Source organism: Lolium rigidum, chromosome 2, assembly GCF_022539505.1.
Source record: "Lolium rigidum isolate FL_2022 chromosome 2, APGP_CSIRO_Lrig_0.1, whole genome shotgun sequence".
NCBI classification, from domain to species: Eukaryota; Viridiplantae; Streptophyta; class Magnoliopsida; order Poales; family Poaceae; genus Lolium; species Lolium rigidum.
Genome location: NC_061509.1, coordinates 241,996,226 through 242,016,179, shown reverse-complemented (window position 1 = coordinate 242,016,179; position 19,954 = coordinate 241,996,226). Strand labels below are relative to the sequence as shown.

Genomic DNA, 19,954 nt, shown 5'->3' with positions numbered 1-19,954 from the left:
GAAAAAGGCAAGTGACCAAATATGAGGAGCCAAAAATAATTCAAGAAAAGAAAGTTTTATAGTACATAGAGGATGACATGCGGGTCCCATTTAGCAGCAGCGGTATCACCGTTTGAGAGGCGGCAGGGGATCAAAAGAAAAAAGAAATTGCCAAAAATAAAAGGGTGAAAAAAAACCAAGAAAATGAACTTTTATAGTACATAGAGGATGACATGCGGGTCCCATGAGCCTGCAGGTTCCTCAACGTTTCAAACGTGGCATGAGATCGAAAGAAAAAGGCAAGTGAAAAAATATCAGGAGCCAAAAATAATTCAAGAAAAGAAAGTTTTATAGTACATAGAGGATGACATGCGGGTCCCATTTAGCAGCAGCGGTATCACCGTTTGAGAGGCGGCAGGGGATCGAAAGAAAAAGGCAAGTGAAAAAATATGAGGAGCCAAAAATAATTCAAGAAAAGAAAGTTTTATAGTACATAGAGGATGACATGCGGGTCCCATTTAGCGAGCGGCGGTATCACCGTTTGAGAGGCGGCGGGGGATCGAAAGAAAAAGGCAAGTGACCAAATTTGAGGTGCCAAAAAAACTCCAAGAAAAGAAAGTTTTGTAGTACATAGAGGATGACATGTGGGTCCCATTTAGCAGCAGCGGTATCACCGTTTGAGAGGCGGCGGGGGATCGAAAGAAAAAGGTAAGTGACCAAATATGAGGTGCCAAAAATAATTCAAGAAAAGAAAGTTTTATAGTACATAGAGGATGACATGCGGGTCCCAGTTAGCGGCAGCGGTATCACCGTTTGAGAGGCGGCAGGGGATCGAAAGAAAAAGGCAAGTGACCAAATTTGAGGTGCCAAAAAAAACTCCAAGAAAAGAAAGTTTTATAGTACATAGAGGATGACATGCGGGTCCCATTTAGCGAGCAGCGGTATCACCGTTTGAGAGGCGGCGGGGGATCGAAAGAAAAAGGCAAGTGACCAAATATGAGGTGCCAAAAATAATTCAAGAAAAGAAAGTTTTATAGTGCATAGAGGATGACATGCGGGTCCCGGTTAGCGACAGCGGTATCACCGTTTGAGAGGCGGCGGGGGATCGAAAGAAAAAGGCAAGTGACCAAATTTGAGGTGCCAAAAAAACTCCAAGAAAAGAAAGTTTTATAGTACATAGAGGATGACATGCGGGTCCCATTTAGCAGCAGCGGTATCACCGTTTGAGAGGCGGCAGGGGATCGAAAGAAAAAGGCAAGTGACCAAATATGAGGTGCCAAAAAAAATCGAAGAAAAGAAAGTTTTATTGTACATAGAGGATGACATGCGGGTCCCATTTAGCAGCAGCGGTATCACCGTTTGAGAGGCGCCAGGGGATCGAAAGAAAAAGGCAAGTGACCAAATTTGAGGTGCCAAAAAAAATCCAAGAAAAGAAAGTTTTATAGTACATAGAGGATGACATGCGGGTCCCATTTAGCGGCAGCGGTATCACCGTTTGAGAGGCGGCAGGGGATCGAAAGAAAAAGGCAAGTGACCAAATATGAGGTGCCAAAAATAATTCAAGAAAAGAAAGTTTTATAGTGCATAGAGGATGACATGCGGGTCCCGAGTTAGCAGCAGCGGTATCACCGTTTGAGAGGCGGCAGGGGATCGAAAGAAAAAGGCAAGTGACCAAATTTGAGGTGCCAAAAAAACTCCAAGAAAAGAAAGTTGATTGCACATAGAGGATGACATGCGGGTCCCATTTAGCGGCAGCGGTCTCAACGTTTCCAAGGCGGCAAGGGATCAAAAGAAAAAGGAAGTAGCCAGAAATCGGGGGTCAAAAAAATCCAAGAATAGAAAGAATTTTGGTTCATAGAGGATGACATGCGGGACCCATGATCCTGCATCGTAGACGGCTCGATCGGAGAACGTTGAACGAGATGGCGCGATCGAGAAAAAAAAACAATGCCAGAGAGGCTGCCATCTGGGCCCTACATCCCTCGGCGGTGCGGATTTGCGTTGACTCGGCCGGCGAACCCGAGAATTCGCGATGCACCACGTCCCGGGCCACCATACGCGACGTTTTGGCCGCTTTCGTCGGGCTAGGTGGCCTCAAAAACGAGAAAAAAAAAGTTTTGACATGCACCACGGAGGGACCCAAAATCGTCGGCCATGGTACACCAGCAACCACGGCGCGACTTCAACTTCGTCGGCCATGGCAACTTTTCTTGTAGTGGAGAAAGGAAACAATTTTAATTTTATAATGTCACCATCTACATCCTTATACTTTTGCATTTCACAAAGTTCAACAAAATTATTAAGATGGGCAGCAGCATCATCAGAACTAACACTCGTAAAATTGCTCTCTCATAACAAGATTTAGTAAAGCAGGTTTAATTTCAAAAAATCCTGTTGTAGTAGCAGGTGGAGCAATAGGTGTGCATAGGAAATCATTATTATTTGTGCTAGTGAAGTTACACAACTTAGTATTTTCAGGAGTATTCATTTTAGCAGTAGTAAATAAAGCAAACTAAATAAAGTAAATGCAAGTAACTAATTTTTTTTGTATTTTTAATATAGAGAATGCAAACAAGACAGTAAATAAAGTAAATCTAGAAACTAATTTTTTTGTATTTTTTATATAGAGAGCAAACAAAGCAGTAAATAAAATAAAGTAAAGCAAGACAAAAACAAAGTAAAAAGATTGGATGTGGGAGACTCCCCTTGCAGCGTGTCTTGATCTCCCCGGCAACGGCGCCGTGAAAAAGTTGCTTGATAGCGTGCAAGACACACGTCCGTTGGGAACCCCAAGAGGAAGGTGTGATGCGTACGGCAGCAAGTTTTCCTCGATTAGAAACCAAGGTTATCGAACCAGTAGGAGTCAAGGAACACGTGAAGGTTGTTGGTGACGGAGTGTAGTGCGGCGCAACACCGGGGATTCCGGCGCCAACGTGGAACCTGCACAACACAATCAAAATACTTTGCCCCAACGTAACGAGTGAGGTTGTCAATCTCACCGGCTTGCTGTAAACAAAAGATTAGATGTATAGTGTGGAAGATGATGTTTGTTTGCGAAGAACAGTAAAGAACAAGTATTGCAGTAGATTGTATTTCAGATGTAAAGAATGGACCGGGGTCCACAGATCACTAGTGCTGTCTCTCCCATAAGATAAATAGCATGTTGGGTGAACAAATTACATTTGGGCAATTGACAAATAAAGAAGGCATAACAATGCACATACATATATCACGATGACTACTATGAGTTTTAATCAGGGCATTACGACAAAGTACATAGACCGCTATCCAGCATGCATCTATGCCTAAAAAGTCCACCTTTAGGTTATCATCCGAACCCCTTCCAGTATTAAGTTGCAAACAACGGACAATTGCATTAAGTATGGTGCGTAATGTAATCAACACAAATATCCTTACAAAGCATTGATGTTTTATCCCTAGTGGCAACAAGACATCCACAACCTTAGAACTTTCCATCACTCGTCCTGCATTCAATGGAGGCATGAACCCACTATCGAGCATAAATACTCCCTCTTGGAGTTACAAGTATCAACTTGGCCGGAGCCTCTACTAGCAACGGAGAGCATGCAAGAACATAAACAACACATATATGATAGATTGATAATCAACTTGACATAGTATTCCATATTCATCGGATCCCAACAAACACAACATGTAGCATTACAAATAGATGATCTTGATCATGATAGGCAGCTCACAAGATCTAACATGATAGCACAATGAGGAGAAGACAACCATCTAGCTACTGCTATGGACCCATAGTCCAGGGGTAAACTACTCACACATCAATCCGGAGGCGATCATGGTGATGAAGAGTCCTCCGGGAGATGATTCCCCTCTCCGGCAGGGTGCCGGAGGCGATCTCCTGAATCCCCCGAGATGGGATTGGCGGCGGCGGCGTCTCTGGAAGGTTTTCCGTATCGTGGCTCTCGGTACTGGGGTTTTCGCGACGAAGGCTTTAAGTAGGCGGAAGGGCAGGGTCGGTGGAGGCACGAGGGCCCCACACCATAGGGCGGTGCGGGCCCACCCTTGGTCGCGCGGCCCTGTGGTGTCGGTGCCTCGTCGCCCCACTTCGTAATCCTTTCGGTCTTCTGGAAGCTTCGTGGAAAAATAAGACCCTGGGTGTTGATTTCGTCCAATTCCGAGAATATTTCCTTTGTAGGACTTCTGACACCAAAAACAGCAGAAAATAGCAACTGGCTCTTCGGCATCTCGTCAATAGGTTAGTGCCGGAAAATGCATAATAATGACATAAAGTATGTATAAAACATGTGAGTATCATCATAAAAGTAGCATGGAACATAAGAAATTATAGATACGTTTGGGACGTATCAGTGCCCAAGGGGAGCAACAAGTGGAGGCAGAGCCAGATGTGGTAGGTAGAGTCCTAGACGTGTGTTGCTGCTGCCTCCTCTGTTTTGTTGTTAGCTAGGGATCCCTTGTTTTTATGTTGTTAGTATGACGGTGTTGTGAAGAACCTCGAACATGTTACTATGTTGGCTGCTGTATGTAGCTTATTATCTAGGGTGGGCTCCCTATTATCTATCCCTATTCAATTATATGACTGTGTGAATTTATCGTACATTACCCTGGAGATTTGCTTCTAGATTTAACTACATACATATGGACCAGAGGGAGTGCTAGATTTGCTGCCATATTGGGCAAACAACGAGGGCCAAAAGGCACAAATAATTGAAGGAAGACAGAAATGCAAGCTTCTCAAGATTTGATACTAATTAGGTGAAAAAAGACAGAGAGAAAGAGGGGGAAAGGTACTCTTAAAAATGCTAATTTGGGCCGAGAGAGACAGAACCCAGCTCCTGCTCACGTGCAACCAAACGTGGTCTCGTCCTGTCCCACGCGGTCCCTTTCTACCAGCCCCACGCGACGCGGTCTCACATGACGCGGCCCCACACGTCAGCACGGAACGGTCAACTAAACGGGAATCCTGCCATCTGAGCTCCTTCTGCGGGTTTCAAACAAGGGCTTGGGGAAAACTGAGAGAAAACTAAGGAGCTGGGGAAAACTGAGTACAACTAAGGACCCGAGGGCACGAGAATACAAAACCCATTTCATTATGTCACTTCTCAAAGATATAATCTTAGTAGGAGGATAATATTTTCCAATAAAAACATCTTTGCATTTAACCCAAGAATCAATACTATTTCTAGGCAAAGATAGCAACCAATTTTTAGCTCTACCTCTCAAAGAGAAAGTAAACAATTTCAGTTTTTATAATGTCACCATCTATATCCTTATATTTTTGCATCTCACAAAGTTCAGCAAAATTATTAAGGTGAGAAGTGGCATCTTCAGTACTAACACCAGAAAATTGCTCTTTCATAACAAGATTTAATAAAGCGGGTTTAATTTCATAGAAGGCTGCTTTGGGAGCAGGTGGAGCAATAGGTGTACAAATAAAATCATTGTTGTTGGTGCTAGTAAAGTCACACAACTTAGTATTTTCAATGGAACCCATTGTAGCAAAATTAAAACTAAGCAATGGAAATAACAACTATAATAGAATCTATTTTTTGTGTTTTTAATATAAATGAAGCAAACAAAACAATATAAAGTAAACTAAGCAAACTATAACAAAGTAAAGAAATTGGAGATGAGAGACTCCCCTTGCAGAAATCCTCTTTCTCCCTGGCAACGACGCTAAAAAACAAGCTTGATGGCGTGTGCTCGTCATATGCGGACACACTGTTGGGGAACCCCAAGAGGAAGGTGTGATGAGCATAGCAGCAAGTCTTCCGTCAGTACGAAACCAACGTTTAATTGACCATTAGGAGAAATGCGTGAATTCTGAAAGTGTTACTGGATGACTAGTGGCAGGGCGCACTACCGGCGTCAGCAACAACGTGGAACCTGCACACAACACAACCAAAGTACTTTGCCCCAACTTACAGTGAGGTTATTGTTGGAGATATGCCCAAGAGGCAATAATAAAAGTGGTTATCATATATCTTTGTGTTTATGATAAATGTTTATATACCATGCTATAATTGTATTAACCGAAACATTGATACATGTGTGTTATGTAAACAACAATGAGTCCCTAGTAAGCCTCTTGTATAACTAGCTTGTTGATTAATAGATGATCCTAGTTTCATGATCATGAACATTGGATGTTATTAATAACAAGGTTATGTCATTATATGAATGATGTAATGGACACACCCAATTAAGCCTAGCATAAGATCACGTCATTAAGTTATTTGCTATAAGCTTTCGATACATAGTTACCTAGTCCTTTCGACCATGAGATCATATACATCACTTATACCGGAAAGGTACTTTGATTACATCAAACGCCACTTCGTAAATGGGTGGTTATAAAGGTGGGATTAAGTATCCGGAAAGTATGAGTTGAGGCATATGGATCAACAGTGGGATTTGTCCATCCCGATGACGGATAGATATACTCTGGGCCCTCTCGGTGGAATGTCGTCTATATTAGCTTGCAAGCATATGAATGGTTCATAAGAGACCACATACCACGGTACGAGTAAAGAGTACTTGTCGGGAGACGAGGTTGAACAAGGTATAGAGATACCGATGATCAAACCTCGGACAAGTAAAATATCGCGTGACAAAGGGAATCGGTATCGTATGTGAATGGTTCATTCGATCACTAAGTCATCGTTGAATATGTGGGAGCCATTATGGATCTCCAGATCCCACTATTGGTTATTGATCGGAGAGAGGTCTCAACCATGTCTACATAGTTCGCGAACCGTAGGGTGACACACTTAAGGTTTGATGTCGTATTAGTAGATATTGAATATGGAATGGAGTTCGAAGTTTTGTTCGGAGTCTCGGATGGGATCCAGGACATCACGAGGAGTTCCGGAATGGTCCGGAGAATAAGATTCATATATAGGAAGTCATTTTATAAGTTTGAAAATGATTTGGTGCATTTATGGAAGGTTCTAGAAGGTTCTAGAAAAGTCCGGAAGAAATCACTATGGAAGGCGGAGTCCCGGAGGGACTCCACCTAGCATGGCCGGCCAGCCCTGGGGGTGGAGTCCCAGGTGGACTCCACCTAAGGTGGCCGGCCACCCCCTCTCATGGAAAGGTGGGAATCCCACCTCAAGTGGGAATCCCACCTTGGGTAGGTTTCCCTACACATGGAATGGTTTTGGGTTTGGGTCTTATTCGAAGACTTGTAGTCCAATACTTGGAGGTTCCACCTATATAATGAGGAACAAGGGGAGGGGGCCGGCCACCTCAAGCCAAAGCCTTGGCCGCACCCCTTAGTGGCCGGCCACCCCCTCTCCCAAACCCTAGCCGCCCCACCTCCTCCACCTCTCCCGCAAACGCTTAGCGAAGCTCCGCCGGAGATCTCCATCGACACCGCCACCACGCCGTCGTGCTGCCGGGATTCAAGGAGGATCTACTACTTCCGCTGCCCGCTGGAACGGGGAGAAGGACGTCGTATTCATCAACACCGAACGTGTGACCGAGTACGGAGGTGCTGCCCGATTGTGGCACCGTCAAGATCTTCTACGCGCTTTTGAAAGCGGCAAGTGATCATCTTCTGCAACAAAGGGAGCCTCCTCTCGTAGGCTTTGGAAATCTTCAAGGGTTAGTCTCGTTCATCCCCTCATTGCTACCATCTTCTAGATTGCATCTTGGCTTGGATTGCGTTCTCGCGGTAGGAAATTTTTTGTTTTCTATGCTACGAATCCCTACATTGGTATCAGAGCCGTGTCTATGCATAGATGGTTGTACGAGTAGAACACAATTGTTTTGTGGGCGTTGATGCTTTGTTGTCTTTAGTTTGAGTACTTTGCATCTTTGTGGCATAGTGGGATGAAGCGGCTCGGGCTAACTTTACATGACCGCGTTCATGAGATTTGCTCCACGCTCGACATGCAACTTGTATTGCATAAGTGGCTTTGCGGGTGTATGTCTCTCCTACTATAGTGAAGATTCAATTTACTCTTCTATTGACAACACTAGTATCACCGTTGTGGTTCATGTTCGTAGGTAGATTAGATCTTACTCGAAAACCCTAAACCACGTAAAATAAGCAAACCAAATTAGAGACGTCTAACTTGTTTTTGCAGGGTTTGGTGATGTGATATGGCCATAATGTGATGACGAATATGTATGAGATGATCATTATTGTATTGTGGCAACCGGCAGGAGCCTTATGGTTGTATTTAAATTTCATGTTGAGTAGTATTTCAAAGAAGTTCTAATAGCTGCTACATGGGAGAACAATCATGAAGACGGTGCCATTGACCTTGACACTATGCCGACGATGATGGAGATCATGCCCGTTGATAATGGAGATCATGTTCGTGCTTTAGAGATGAAGATCAAAGGCGCAAAGACAAAGGGGCCATATCATATCACATATGAATTGCATGTGATGTTAATCCTTTTTATGCATCTTATTTTGCTTAGATCGCGACGGTAGCATTATAAGATGATCCCTCTCACTAAAATATCAAGATAATAAAGTGTTCATCCTTAGTAGCACCGTTACCAATACTTGTCGTTTCGAAACATCTCGTGATGATCGGGTATGATAGATTCAACAAGTGTATACAACGGGTGCAAGCCAGTTTTGCACACGCGGATACTAAGGTTGCCTTGACGAGACTAGCATGTACAGACATGGTCTCGGAACACGTGATACCGAAAGGTAGAGCATGAATCATATGATTGATATGATGAACACTTTGAGTGTTCGCCATTGAAGTTACATCTTGTCTCGTGATGATCGGACTTGGTGTGGTGGATTTGGTTCGTGTGATCACTAAGACAATTCGAGGGATATTGTTTTGAGTGGGAGTTCACCTAGTTTTTAATTTTATTGAATTAAAATTTGAACTCAATTTATCATAAACTTAGTCTAAACTATTGCAAATATATGTTGTAGATTATGGCGTCCCCAATCAATTTTAACCAGTTCCTAGAGAAAGAAAAGCTTAAGAGCAACGGTAGCAACTTCACCGATCGGTTCCGTCATGTGAGGATTTTTCTCGCTGGCGGAAATCTGCAATATGTGCTTGATGCACCGCTAGGTGACCCTCCTGCAGAAACTGAAACCGATGAAGTAAAGAATGGAGTCGTGTGCCAGGATGATCTCCTAGGATCCGGTTGGTTTCATGTTCGTTTGTGTGGTTTTAGGTCATCTCTTCCAGTATATGGTTTTCATCATTGGTGATGGTTGTTATTCAAATATGGTGTGCTGGTTCTTTGGTGCCTTAGCACCACAACTTCCATATGTCTACTACAACAAGCTCTAGTACAACAAGCATTGCCCGACTTCGGTGATGGTGGGGTGAGGACACCGGCGCGCATTTGGCTCGCACAAGTGTATGCAGTCGTTGCTAGGTGGTGATAGATAGATCGGCTCGGCAGAATTTTCTAGTACATATTTATATTTTTATTACTTTTGGAGTTGTTTGTGCTACTATTGATGATGATAGATCGGCTCGGCAGAATTTTCGCCGAAAAATATAATATTGTGTGAAATTATTACTATGTAATATGGTTTGAATATTTGTTTAAGACCATGCAAGATCTTGCTATTGGTCAAGAAAAACTCTCTTTGAGGCCAGCCGTATTAGGACTTATGCTCACTACACTTTTGATAAGGAAGTACCAGGAGCGCCCGTGTGGAACGTCCCTCCCAATACGCCGGCAACAGCCACTTCCACAGCAATACTGCCAACGTTCTTACCGGTTATGATAATTTGGGAGCTGCCGGTGGACATGCTGTAAGTCTCGACTCTCCATCTCTTACATTGGACTATCGTCGATCTTGCAGGAGAACATGGGATACAACTGTTACGTTCAGGTGACGACTAAGGAGGACCAAGAAAGGGAAATGCATGGTTCCCACTCTGTCGAAACACAATAATTCGATCAGCACTCACCGCGTTCAGTTCTTAGGAGAGGACCGAAGCCGCATTACAACTTTCAGAAAAAGCTCCTCCTGCTGTTCTACTCCATCTGACCGAGAAAAACAGGCTTCTTTGGTCAACCATAGAAAGCTCTGTCAGCGAGGGGGCGCTAAACATCCTTTTTGTTACACAAGGGTAACGCAACATTTTACAATCTCATAAATCAAGCCGCATTCTACATATTTCTTGGGAGTAGGCATACAGCAATCAACGAGGGAGAGATAAATATGAAAATGAGAACGACACAAATTTGTATTGAAGTAAAAAAAAAGTGTAAATTCGTTTCAACTTGACAATACATTTTTTACCATGTGATATCTACCATCTTATATTCATGCATCATATACCCTATTTTTTATTATCTTTTCAGCCTCAGCAGCTGTCAGATGCCTAACACCATGCTCCCTCAGCCAATTCTTATCTGTAATCATCCTATCTCCTAGTTGCCTCTCATCGACTTTTAGCAATTTCAATCCATCAGACAGTCTCGGGAAGAAGCCTTCAGGCCTCAGACACCATGCTTGAAAAACAGCAAACAGAACACTCAGATCAGCGTGAAGCCTTTCCACACCACCGTTACTAAACTTTGGGGTTCCAGTGAAAATTCCTGCGAAAAGCATCTGGTCTACTCCACTTGCCACAGCTCTCCATAATGTTACAAAATCTAACGCATTTAGGCCAACTTCCAGCTTAGATAGCCTTCCTTGCATGTAGCCTGAAGATTCGATGATGGCCCTGGATATAGCTGGTTCATCTGAATGCTCCTGCCACTGCCTTTTGTTCTTCAGATAGTCCCGGGAGCGACCATCAAATCCCCTAAGAATGACAGTGGAAATCTTATCAACCCATTCTGATCTGAACTCTTTCAATTGAATTATCTCTTGCTGGAATACACTACCACCTTCACCAACTAGAGATAGATTTTCCATTTCAAGAAAGAACACATCCTCGCACCATTGTGCCAATGTGGATTCCACGTGCCGAGCTGCATTAATGGACTGTGATACTTTGATCAAAGCATCGTCATCTGCTAGAGCAGTTAGCCCCTCTGCCTCTTGGCACCTCCGAAACATGAAACCAAGGAATTCTGATATTATGGGTGAAGCAGAACTCCTAATGAATTCTGCCCTAAGTGCAATGCTAGGAATAGGTCTAGCACGCTCAATTAGCAAAGACAAGCCCTGCTGAACAGCACCGGTTATTGCTGGAGATTTGTAGTCATCTGATCCGTACTCAAGCATTGCTCCTTCAACCCTCTTGCTCCAATTTTTCTCATTCTCCATTGCTGATTGCAGGTTATTAAAAATCTCTTGTCTCTCAATCTCTGCCCATACTTCAAGCCAGTCTGGCCGATCGCAGAAGACAGAGAGCACTGAGACCCTCTGCCAATTGTCATCATCCTTTACTGAAAGTAGCAGTCCTGTACCCGAGAGCAAATCTTGAGTTCGCTTGTCAAAAGATATCATCAGATCCACAAGGTTAAGCCATGAGACTCTTGCCTGAGACGGTGCGCTGCTTGCATCGCTTGAACTACTTTCTTGAATAAGTTCAATCTGCTTCGGAAATATCTCTTTCGCCAAGTATGTAGACAAAGCAATAACTATTCCCGAAATCCACTCCTCTCTGCAACTATACCCTACAAGATTGGCCTTATCTACAAGGGGCTGTAGTATCTCATCCATGGAATCAACAAAATCTCTTGTTATCTTAAAAGCAAGAGCAAACACAAATTCAGGATTCTCAACCCATTTGGAAAAATGGTGTTGTGCTGCAGCAGATAATGGATTTACTAACTCCTCTATTACCCATAATGGTTGACGTAGTTGGTTGTCCACATTATGCCCATGCAATTGCCTAGCTTTTCTGCGTTTCTGTAATTCCTGTAGACTGCATAGCGAAAGAAAGCTTTCAGAATACTTCCTTGTCAGGTCACCCTTCATTGAAAATAATGGGTTCACTGTCTCTACTGATTTCCCGGAATTATTATCGGAAATTTGTGTTCCAGTAAGGGAAGGAGGCCAGCCAAGGGATGAAAGAAGAGCTCGATGATCAACAATAGCTTGTGGTCTTAGTAAAGCTAAAGATCTGTCCACTCTGTGATCCACTGCAGATATAAGGCGAGTCCATTGTGGTCTGGTCCTTGTAACTGAAGCTAAAAGATCTTCTATCGTTTTGAGATATTCAATAGCAACATGATGGGTTTTCTGGAGTAAAAATGACAATGGCAAAATCAGCACTTGACAACTTAACTGTCCCCCCAAACACACTATGACATGAATCATACCTCTGAATTTTGTCCGCGGGATTTAAGTTTTGCAGTCACAGAAGAGGAAACGGCGTCTTCTACATCACCGATCAAACTGTCAAGCTTTAGAGCCATTTCTGTATATGACAACCTACCGTTAACAAACCATCAATTGCAAAGTCAATTATAAACAAGAACTCAGGCAACTTAAATAAAAGTAAACTAGTAAGCAGTATTCACAGAGAAAACAAAAGAAACGAACCATGATAAACACCTAAAGCCATCTAATCTAAAAAAAAGTTGGGGGTTTTTCATCACAGTCAAGTCAATTAGCTTTCATTCAATTCATCATCCTAATCCTCCATGATGAACCACTTATGTAAACTTGTTGTCATCTTTAGTACTCTTTGACCAGTACAGTATCTTAGAGTATCTCCAGTCGCGTCCCCCAAACCGCCCCCCAAAGGGATTTGGGGCGGCGCCGGACGTTTGACCGTCCCCAGCCGCGCGCCCCAAATCCCTTTTCGGTATGGCACGGCCCAATACGGTGTCCGGGTAACAAACAAAATAATTGAAATGCAAAACTCAACACACACAAGTAGACTGGAGCAAATATTTGAGAACAGGAGACAAACAAAATAATAAATATTGCACTCAGGGTAACAAACAAATTTAAAGAGCTATAGTATTCCTCTTTCCCCTAGCAGTAGTTCAGTTGCGGTGCCAATCCTGTAAAACAGTGACCAGTTGACTAACTCATACAAGCAGATTAGTAGCGATAACTAGCACCGTATGGCAAACAAGTGGGCACTATAAAATTCTTTACACATTATCACAAGGTACTGTTTATGCATAGAACATAAAGAATACCCATCAAAGTGTGTACCAAGTTTGCCTGAGGTGAAAAAAAACCAAATTAGAGATTCTGTTGGTACTTCCCTGCTATACACACGTTCACTCGTTAATTTGACATTCCAAATCCAACACACTTATTTTTTTGTCCTCTTCATTATGCAAGTGAGAATTCAGTGTAATCTCCATCGTGTAATGTATTTATTCAAATATTTTCCAAGTGTAGCCATTTCAAAACTAAATTTTCAGTCAATTACTCCAGCACCCGAAACATCCCACTACCTAAGAATATTGTCTAGGCTAAGGATGGGCGACAACAGGAAAATATAATGGATGTTGTTGTTAAGTGGTTTCAACACTCATATCAGTGGAAGGTTGATAGAATCTGAGATCCTACCAGGCCGGTTACGTAGATTGTAGGGGTGGAAGTGTGCTGGACGGGGGAGAGGAAGGCGGCGCCGGCGGCTGGCCGCCGTCGCGAGGTTGGAGGAAGGCGGTGCAAGGGAAGGAGCGGCGGCTAGGGCAGGGAAGACCGACTCCTCAAGGAGTCGGCAATAACGATCTGTATGATCTGTTTATTGCTTGATTTCTCACGTACGTTTTACAGCAGTATAAATAAGCTAATGAAAAGGATAAATGGGCTAAGCCCCTAATTTAGGCCCACTAATGGGCTTCCTCCCGCTATAGGCCAAACCGGTCATAACATCTCTCCTCGCCTTCTCAAACAGCTCGTCCTCGAGCTGGATAGCTGGAAACTGCCGGCGGAACTCATCCCGGGACGGCGTCGGCCTTGGAGACGGCCGCGTCGGCCAGCCCAGCTGCGACGACATCAGCCGCAATGTCGTCTACGGTCTCCAAGTAGAACAGGCGTGGACAAACGTGGCCCGGTACATAGAGCTCGTCGCGGTTGAAGCACAACCCTTTACGACGGCGCTCGAGCCGTTTCCGCCGTGGTCGGCCGACGGAAAGGCCGCGTCGCGGCCGGATCGGAGTGCCCCGCATGAGTCACGGCCCGTGAGCGCCCGGCCCGGTGGTGTCGGTGGAGGGCGGGCGGCTGGCTGAACGTCGCCGGCCGGGAAGGCCTCGCCGCATGGCCCGGCGCGCCGCTCGAAGGCACGAGCGTAGTACATGGCCGACCGCAGGTCTCGGGGATCCCGCATCTCCACGTCGACGCGAATGTGGTCCGGCAGTCCGCCAATGAAGAGCTCGGCGCGCCGCTGCCCCGTCACCCCGGGCGCATGGCATGCGAGGGCCCGGAAGCGGTCGGCGAAGTCCCGTACCGTGGCGGTGAAGGCCAAACGCCCGAGTTCCGCCAAGCGACCGCCGCTAATCGGGGACCGAAGCGTAGAAGGCGCAGCTCGCGGAGCGGTCCCATGGGGGCATGCCGCCCTCGTCCCGCTCGAGGGAGTAATACCATGTCCGGGCGGCGCCGCGGAGGTGGTACGAGGCGAGCCAAGTCCGGTCCGAGGCGAGGGTGCGCTGCCCTCGAAAGAACCGCTCGCATTGGTTGAGCCGGCTGAGGGGTCCTCGACACCGTCGTACGTGGCGAAGTCGAGCTTGGCGTAGCGCGGGGGGCTGGGCCGGCGGCGCCCGGCCGGGTACTCCGCGCGGCCGGCGGAAGGCTCCGCAAAGCGCGAGTATGCCGGCTCCGGAAGCGAGGGCCTCGGAGGGTCCCCGGCGGCCGTGTAGACGGGAGGAGGCGCCGATGCGGCCGAGTAGACGCGGCGGAGGCTCCGTCGCGGTCACCCACGCCGGGAGCCGCGAGGGCGACGGCGGAAACGGCACCCGCCGGATGGGGACGCCCGGGGCGGCGAGGCGGGCCCGGCGCTAGGGGCCGGCTGCCACGACGACCACGGCGGCGGAGGCGGCGAGGCCGGGGCGGGGCGGGTACGCCCGGACGGGCGGAGCGGCCGGCGCGGCCGAGATGGCGTTGAGGGCCGGCGACGGCGGCGGCGTGGTCATCCCCTCGCGTGCCGATCGTGCACGGGCGGATGCCTTGGACCGCGATGGCGAGATCGCGGATGGCCGCCGAGACCTCCCGCCGCGAAAGCGAGGGAGCGACGTCGGAGGCCCCCGCCATGGATGCCGCGGCTCCCGTGGCGGCGGCCGGCCGCGAGGGCGGTGGCGCGGAAGGCGGCGGGTTGGGCGGCGCGGAGGTGGTGGTGGTGGCCGGCGAAGACGACATGACCGTACGAGGACAATCCGATACCAAATTGATAGAATCCGAGATCCTACCAGGCCGGCTACGTAGATTGTAGGGGTGGAAGTGTGCTCGGACGGGGGAGAGGAAGGCGGCGCCGGCGGCTGGCCGCCGTCGCGAGGTTGGAGGAAGGCGGTGCAAGCGGAAGGAGCGGCGGCTAGGGCAGGGAAGACCGACTCCTCAAGGAGTCGGCAATAACGATCTGTATGATCTGTTTATTGCTTGATTTCTCACGTACGTTTTACAGCAGTATAAATAAGCTAATGAAGTGTTAGAGTACGTCATGGGCCTGGGCCCATTAGTCTTAGGGTTTGCTTAGGGGTCAAGTAAGCCTTGCTTGGGAGTCAAGTAAACCTCTCTATATATGGAGAGGAGATGTATCGATCTAATCAAGCAAGAATTAAGAAGGAAATCCCTTCCCTCTTGCCCGGCCGTGGGCAAAAGGCCCCCGGCCGGCCTTCTCGCGCCCTCGCAGCCCTCTCTCTCCCTCCCAAACCCTAGCAGCCACATAACATTTGGTATCGCCTTTCCAGTGTTTGATCATGTCCAGCCATCCCACCACCACCGGCCCGATGGCCACCACCACCGCCGCCCCGCCCGTGCCGGTGCCGCCACCTCCACGGCGCCGCTTCCCGTCGCCCTCACCTCGGAGGAGATCGCCGGAGCAATCCGCAATCTCACCACCGCTGTCCGAGAGATCCGCCTCTTCCCGGCCGGTCCCTACGGGCCGCCGCCGCCGGCGGCGCTCGCTGCCGTGGCAGCCGACGCCGCCGCTCGTCGTTGCCGCCACCCAACATCGGGCTGCCGCAGTCCTCGCCGCCGCTGTCCACCATCTCCGGGCCGGGCCCTACCTCGGCGCCGGGGTCCCTCTTCTCCAGCCAGCCGGCCGCCTTTTTCCCCACCGGGATGCTCGCAGCAACAGCAGCAGCTGCCGCCGCCACCAACGCCGCTGCGGCCGTTGTCCTCACCGATGTTGTCCCTGTCGTTCGTGGGCAGCCGCAGCAGCAGCAGCAGCCGCCGTCGCCACCAACACCGCAGCGAGCCGGCCGCCGCCACCACCGACGCCGTCCCCGCCTTTCGGCGGTGTGGGAGCGACCTTGGCCCCGGGCTCTACATCGACACCGCCCGAGATGCCCCGCCACCGGGTCCGTTTCCCTCCGTCGCCGTCTCCGCTTCCGGCTTGGATCGCTATCCGCCACGTGTCGGCGGTGGCGAGGCCGCAGGCCGCCGCGCGCGGCCTCCTAGCGCGTCGGCGTGTGCGGGAGATGCGTGATCTGCGGCTGCAGCTCCTCCAAGTTGCGCATCGTTGCGCAACGAACCTCGATCTCGTCCGCTGCGTCGGGGATCTTGGGTGTGCGGCTCGCCCCACGGCGGCGGACATGTTGTTTTTCCCGCGGCGCCGACCTCCAAGTCCGCGACATCGACGAGCCGACCGGCGGGGAGAAGACATGGTGTCACCGACAGAGCGCACCGCGTAGCACCACCGCATTCCGCCGCCGGCCGCCGCGAGGGCTCCCTTGGTCCCGATGGTGTCCTTGGGATCCAGGGGGCTGTAAACGCACAAGTTCGGCGCACGGAGGATTCTTGCCTTATCGTTCGGAGTCAAAAATAAAGAGTCGGAGTCTCATTCCGGTTAGCTTATTTCAGGTCAATACAATAGGCCGAGATGTAAAAGGCTTGTTTTTTAGGCGTTAGGTTTGTGTGGGGTCGAATCGTCGTTAGGTTGCAGCTCGAGGACGAGCCGCATGTCCAGTGGGGTGTAGTGTTAGAGTACGTCATGGGCCCGGGCCCATTAGTCTTAGGGTTTGCTTAGGGGTCAAGTAAGCCTTGCTTGGGAGTCAAGTAAACCTCTCTATATATGGAGAGGAGATGTATCGATCTAATCAAGCAAGAATTAAGAAGGAAATCCCTTCCCTCTTGCCCGGCCGTGGGCAAAAGGCCCCCGGCCGGCCTTCTCGCGCCCTCGCAGCCCTCTCTCTCCCTCCCAAACCCTAGCAGCCACATAACAAAGGTCGTCATAGACAACCCAAAGATTCACATGATCAAAATGAGGCTGCCTTCCAAAAGCTTCCAGATCCATGTCCACTAATTGAGGGCCAGAAGAGATATCATCATCCATCCTAGTTGTACTGAACTAGATTTGTACCAACCATACCTAATTATCAACCTAGCCAGTCTTCTCCTGCAAACACACTAAGCAACCCATTTCCCATCACATCAAGCACTTCTACAGTATGTTACCTAAAATAAAATCAATCTTCGGTTCACACTGTAATAGACAGATCATATAGATATAAATAATGCTTATAAAGCATAATAATATATCTGCCGGATTCAAGATCAAACAGAAGTCCTATTTCCCACATGCCTACCATAATAGCGCAATCTATAGTTGTACGCTTTAGCAAGCAGCTGCCGGTCTCAACTTAGGAATCATAGATAACAATATTCACACACTCACCAGCGTAATCCCTGACCATGTCCACTCTCGCCACGTCGGTGGCGAGGGGAGGGAGTTGCTCAAACAGCATCTTCTCGCTCCCAGCCTCCACATCTTCTATAATCCCTACAGAACACCAGCAAATATAATTAAAGCTCTGCAGCAGCATAGATCAACTCGAGAATCCCAAAATTCGGCAATCAAACGAGCATTTGCTCAAGATACCTGTCTTGGCGGTGGAAGCTTCGAGGGCGGCGAGCTCACCGCGCACGCCACGGAGGGCGGAGCCAGCGGCCTCGAGGGAAAAGGAGTAGGACGCGGCTGCATCCGCGAGGCGGGCAGATAGCTCGGCTACCGAGGACTCGAGCTCCGCGCAGCGCCCGCGGATCTCGGCCTCGACGTCGGCGGCCGCGGCGAGGTCGGCCGGCGAGCGGAAGCGGACGTCGAGGAAGCGCCGGAGCTCGGGAGTGATGTAGGGAGGTGTAGGGAGCAGCGGCGACGGGGCCGCAGCTTCCATGGCGTGAACGGATCCCGACGGCTTAGGGTTTGGATCGGGGAGAGGAGTGGAGATGGGAGGAAGACGACCGGAGAAGGCAACAGAGTGGTAACTTTTTTATGTTTCGGGCTGGGGAATTGGAAGTTATAATCTTGGGCGTTGATTTGAGCGGGTAACGGTTGATGTAGCGGCGATGCGAGTTTTGACGGGTTTGGCCGTTGATAAGAGATAGTATGGTCTGGGCCGTCGCCACTTGAGAGTTATCTGCATGGGCCAACTTTGATAACTGCATGAGGCATTCGAGGCGCCTAATCGAAAAATGGGCTTTACATGTCAACAAAAGAAAAATGGGCTTTATAAGTCGCGACAAGTCAGTTGGGTGTTGCTAATTCCTATCAGTGGCCCTGAGAGCAGAATAGAGACCAGAGAAGTTGCACGATTACTCATAACTCATCACAAAAACTTCAGAGTTTTCAAAAACTTCCGAGTTTTTGTTTGTTCTTGGAGCAAGGGGTGGATCCCCGATAAGCAGTAAAAGCGAAAGCAGCCAGCATAAACAGGTAGCTAAACCAACACTGTCCAAACAGAGTGTCTCACGAGATGCCAAACAAGCAGCAGACAACACAACCTTGTAACGAAGGTAAGCTACAGGAAACTCAAAGGAACGTCTTCACTCTAGTTACTTTAGTTACTTGAAAAAATATTTTTTTACAGTTACTTTAGTTATTTTTTTTACAGAAACTTTAGTTACTTGAAAAAATATTGAAATCTTTGTCTACTCCATTTCAGCATCCAAAAAGGATTTAACCGTGAAACCTTTCGAGTCAAGCAACCATTTCAGGCAATAAAGTTTCTCAGACAAACAGAAAATTTGACACAGTTCTGTAAGTTCCTCCCAACTTTCTAGCACCTCGCCCGTGAATGTACGCGTGAAATGCAATAGTCAAAACCCAGTGAGAACACATACTCTGCTGTCACGTCAACAATCAAGCAAATTGCATAGAGTTGTTTGAATTTAACAACAAAGGATGTTATTAAAATTCATTTATCCTCCCAAAAACTGTTCCCGTCCCCAGCTATCGTTGAGCAAAAGGAGTAGAGCAGGCCCCTCACACCCCATCAACCCTTGCCAAAAGCAAGAGTCTCTAGTTTCAATTTCACACCCAACAAAACCTTCGAAATGCAAATGTTCTGACGAGGGTGCTCCCTGGCAATGCCCACCATGAGGGGCTTAGAATTGATGGAATCCTGCAGGTTGACACGAGACATCGGATATCAAACAAATGGGGAGAGAGATTTACCCAGGTTCGGGGCCCTCAATGAGGTAAAACCTTTACTTCCTGCTTGTCTGATCTTGATTATCGAATATATCATGTTACAATAGGGTAGCCGATAGGCTATGGTGGTTGTCTCGTCGAGAGGCTAAGGTTCTAGTGTTCTAGCTCTTGACTTGTGTTGAAGTTGTGTCTCGGCAGACCCTCACCTGGTGTTTATATAGCAGCCTAGGTCCCGAGAGTTATGTCCGGACTCGACTAGGTTACAAAGAGATCTATTCTAATCTTTCCTTGTATAGTGTCTTCTTGCCTTGTTCGTCAAGAATCCTTCTTTGGATAAGTCTTTTTCACTGGAACCGACGTATAGGCCCACCTTGGTTGTTGGGCAATCTTCATGGGCCCCTGGTTGGGTCGGAGGAGGTAGTCTAATGTTGGTTACCCGAAGGGTAATGCCCACATCAGTAGCCCCCGAGTGACTGGCCAAAGTAAAGCTTCGGGCATGGACTATAATTGCCTTCATC

General features: G+C 47.9%; 1 protein-coding gene across 1 annotated transcript; it reads right to left on the bottom strand.

Moving 5' to 3' along the window:
• Positions 1 to 10,154: 10,154 nt before the first annotated feature.
• Positions 10,155 to 18,180, bottom strand: LOC124690706 (RINT1-like protein MAG2). The gene is made up of 4 exons (XM_047224058.1): positions 17,889 to 18,180; positions 17,685 to 17,789; positions 12,211 to 12,308; positions 10,155 to 12,130 (listed from the first exon to the last, which is right to left on the bottom strand). Exons 1-4 carry the CDS (start codon positions 18,178 to 18,180, stop codon positions 10,259 to 10,261), a joined length of 2,367 nt encoding a protein of 788 aa, XP_047080014.1. The 3' UTR covers positions 10,155 to 10,258.
• Positions 18,181 to 19,954: the final 1,774 nt, after the last annotated feature.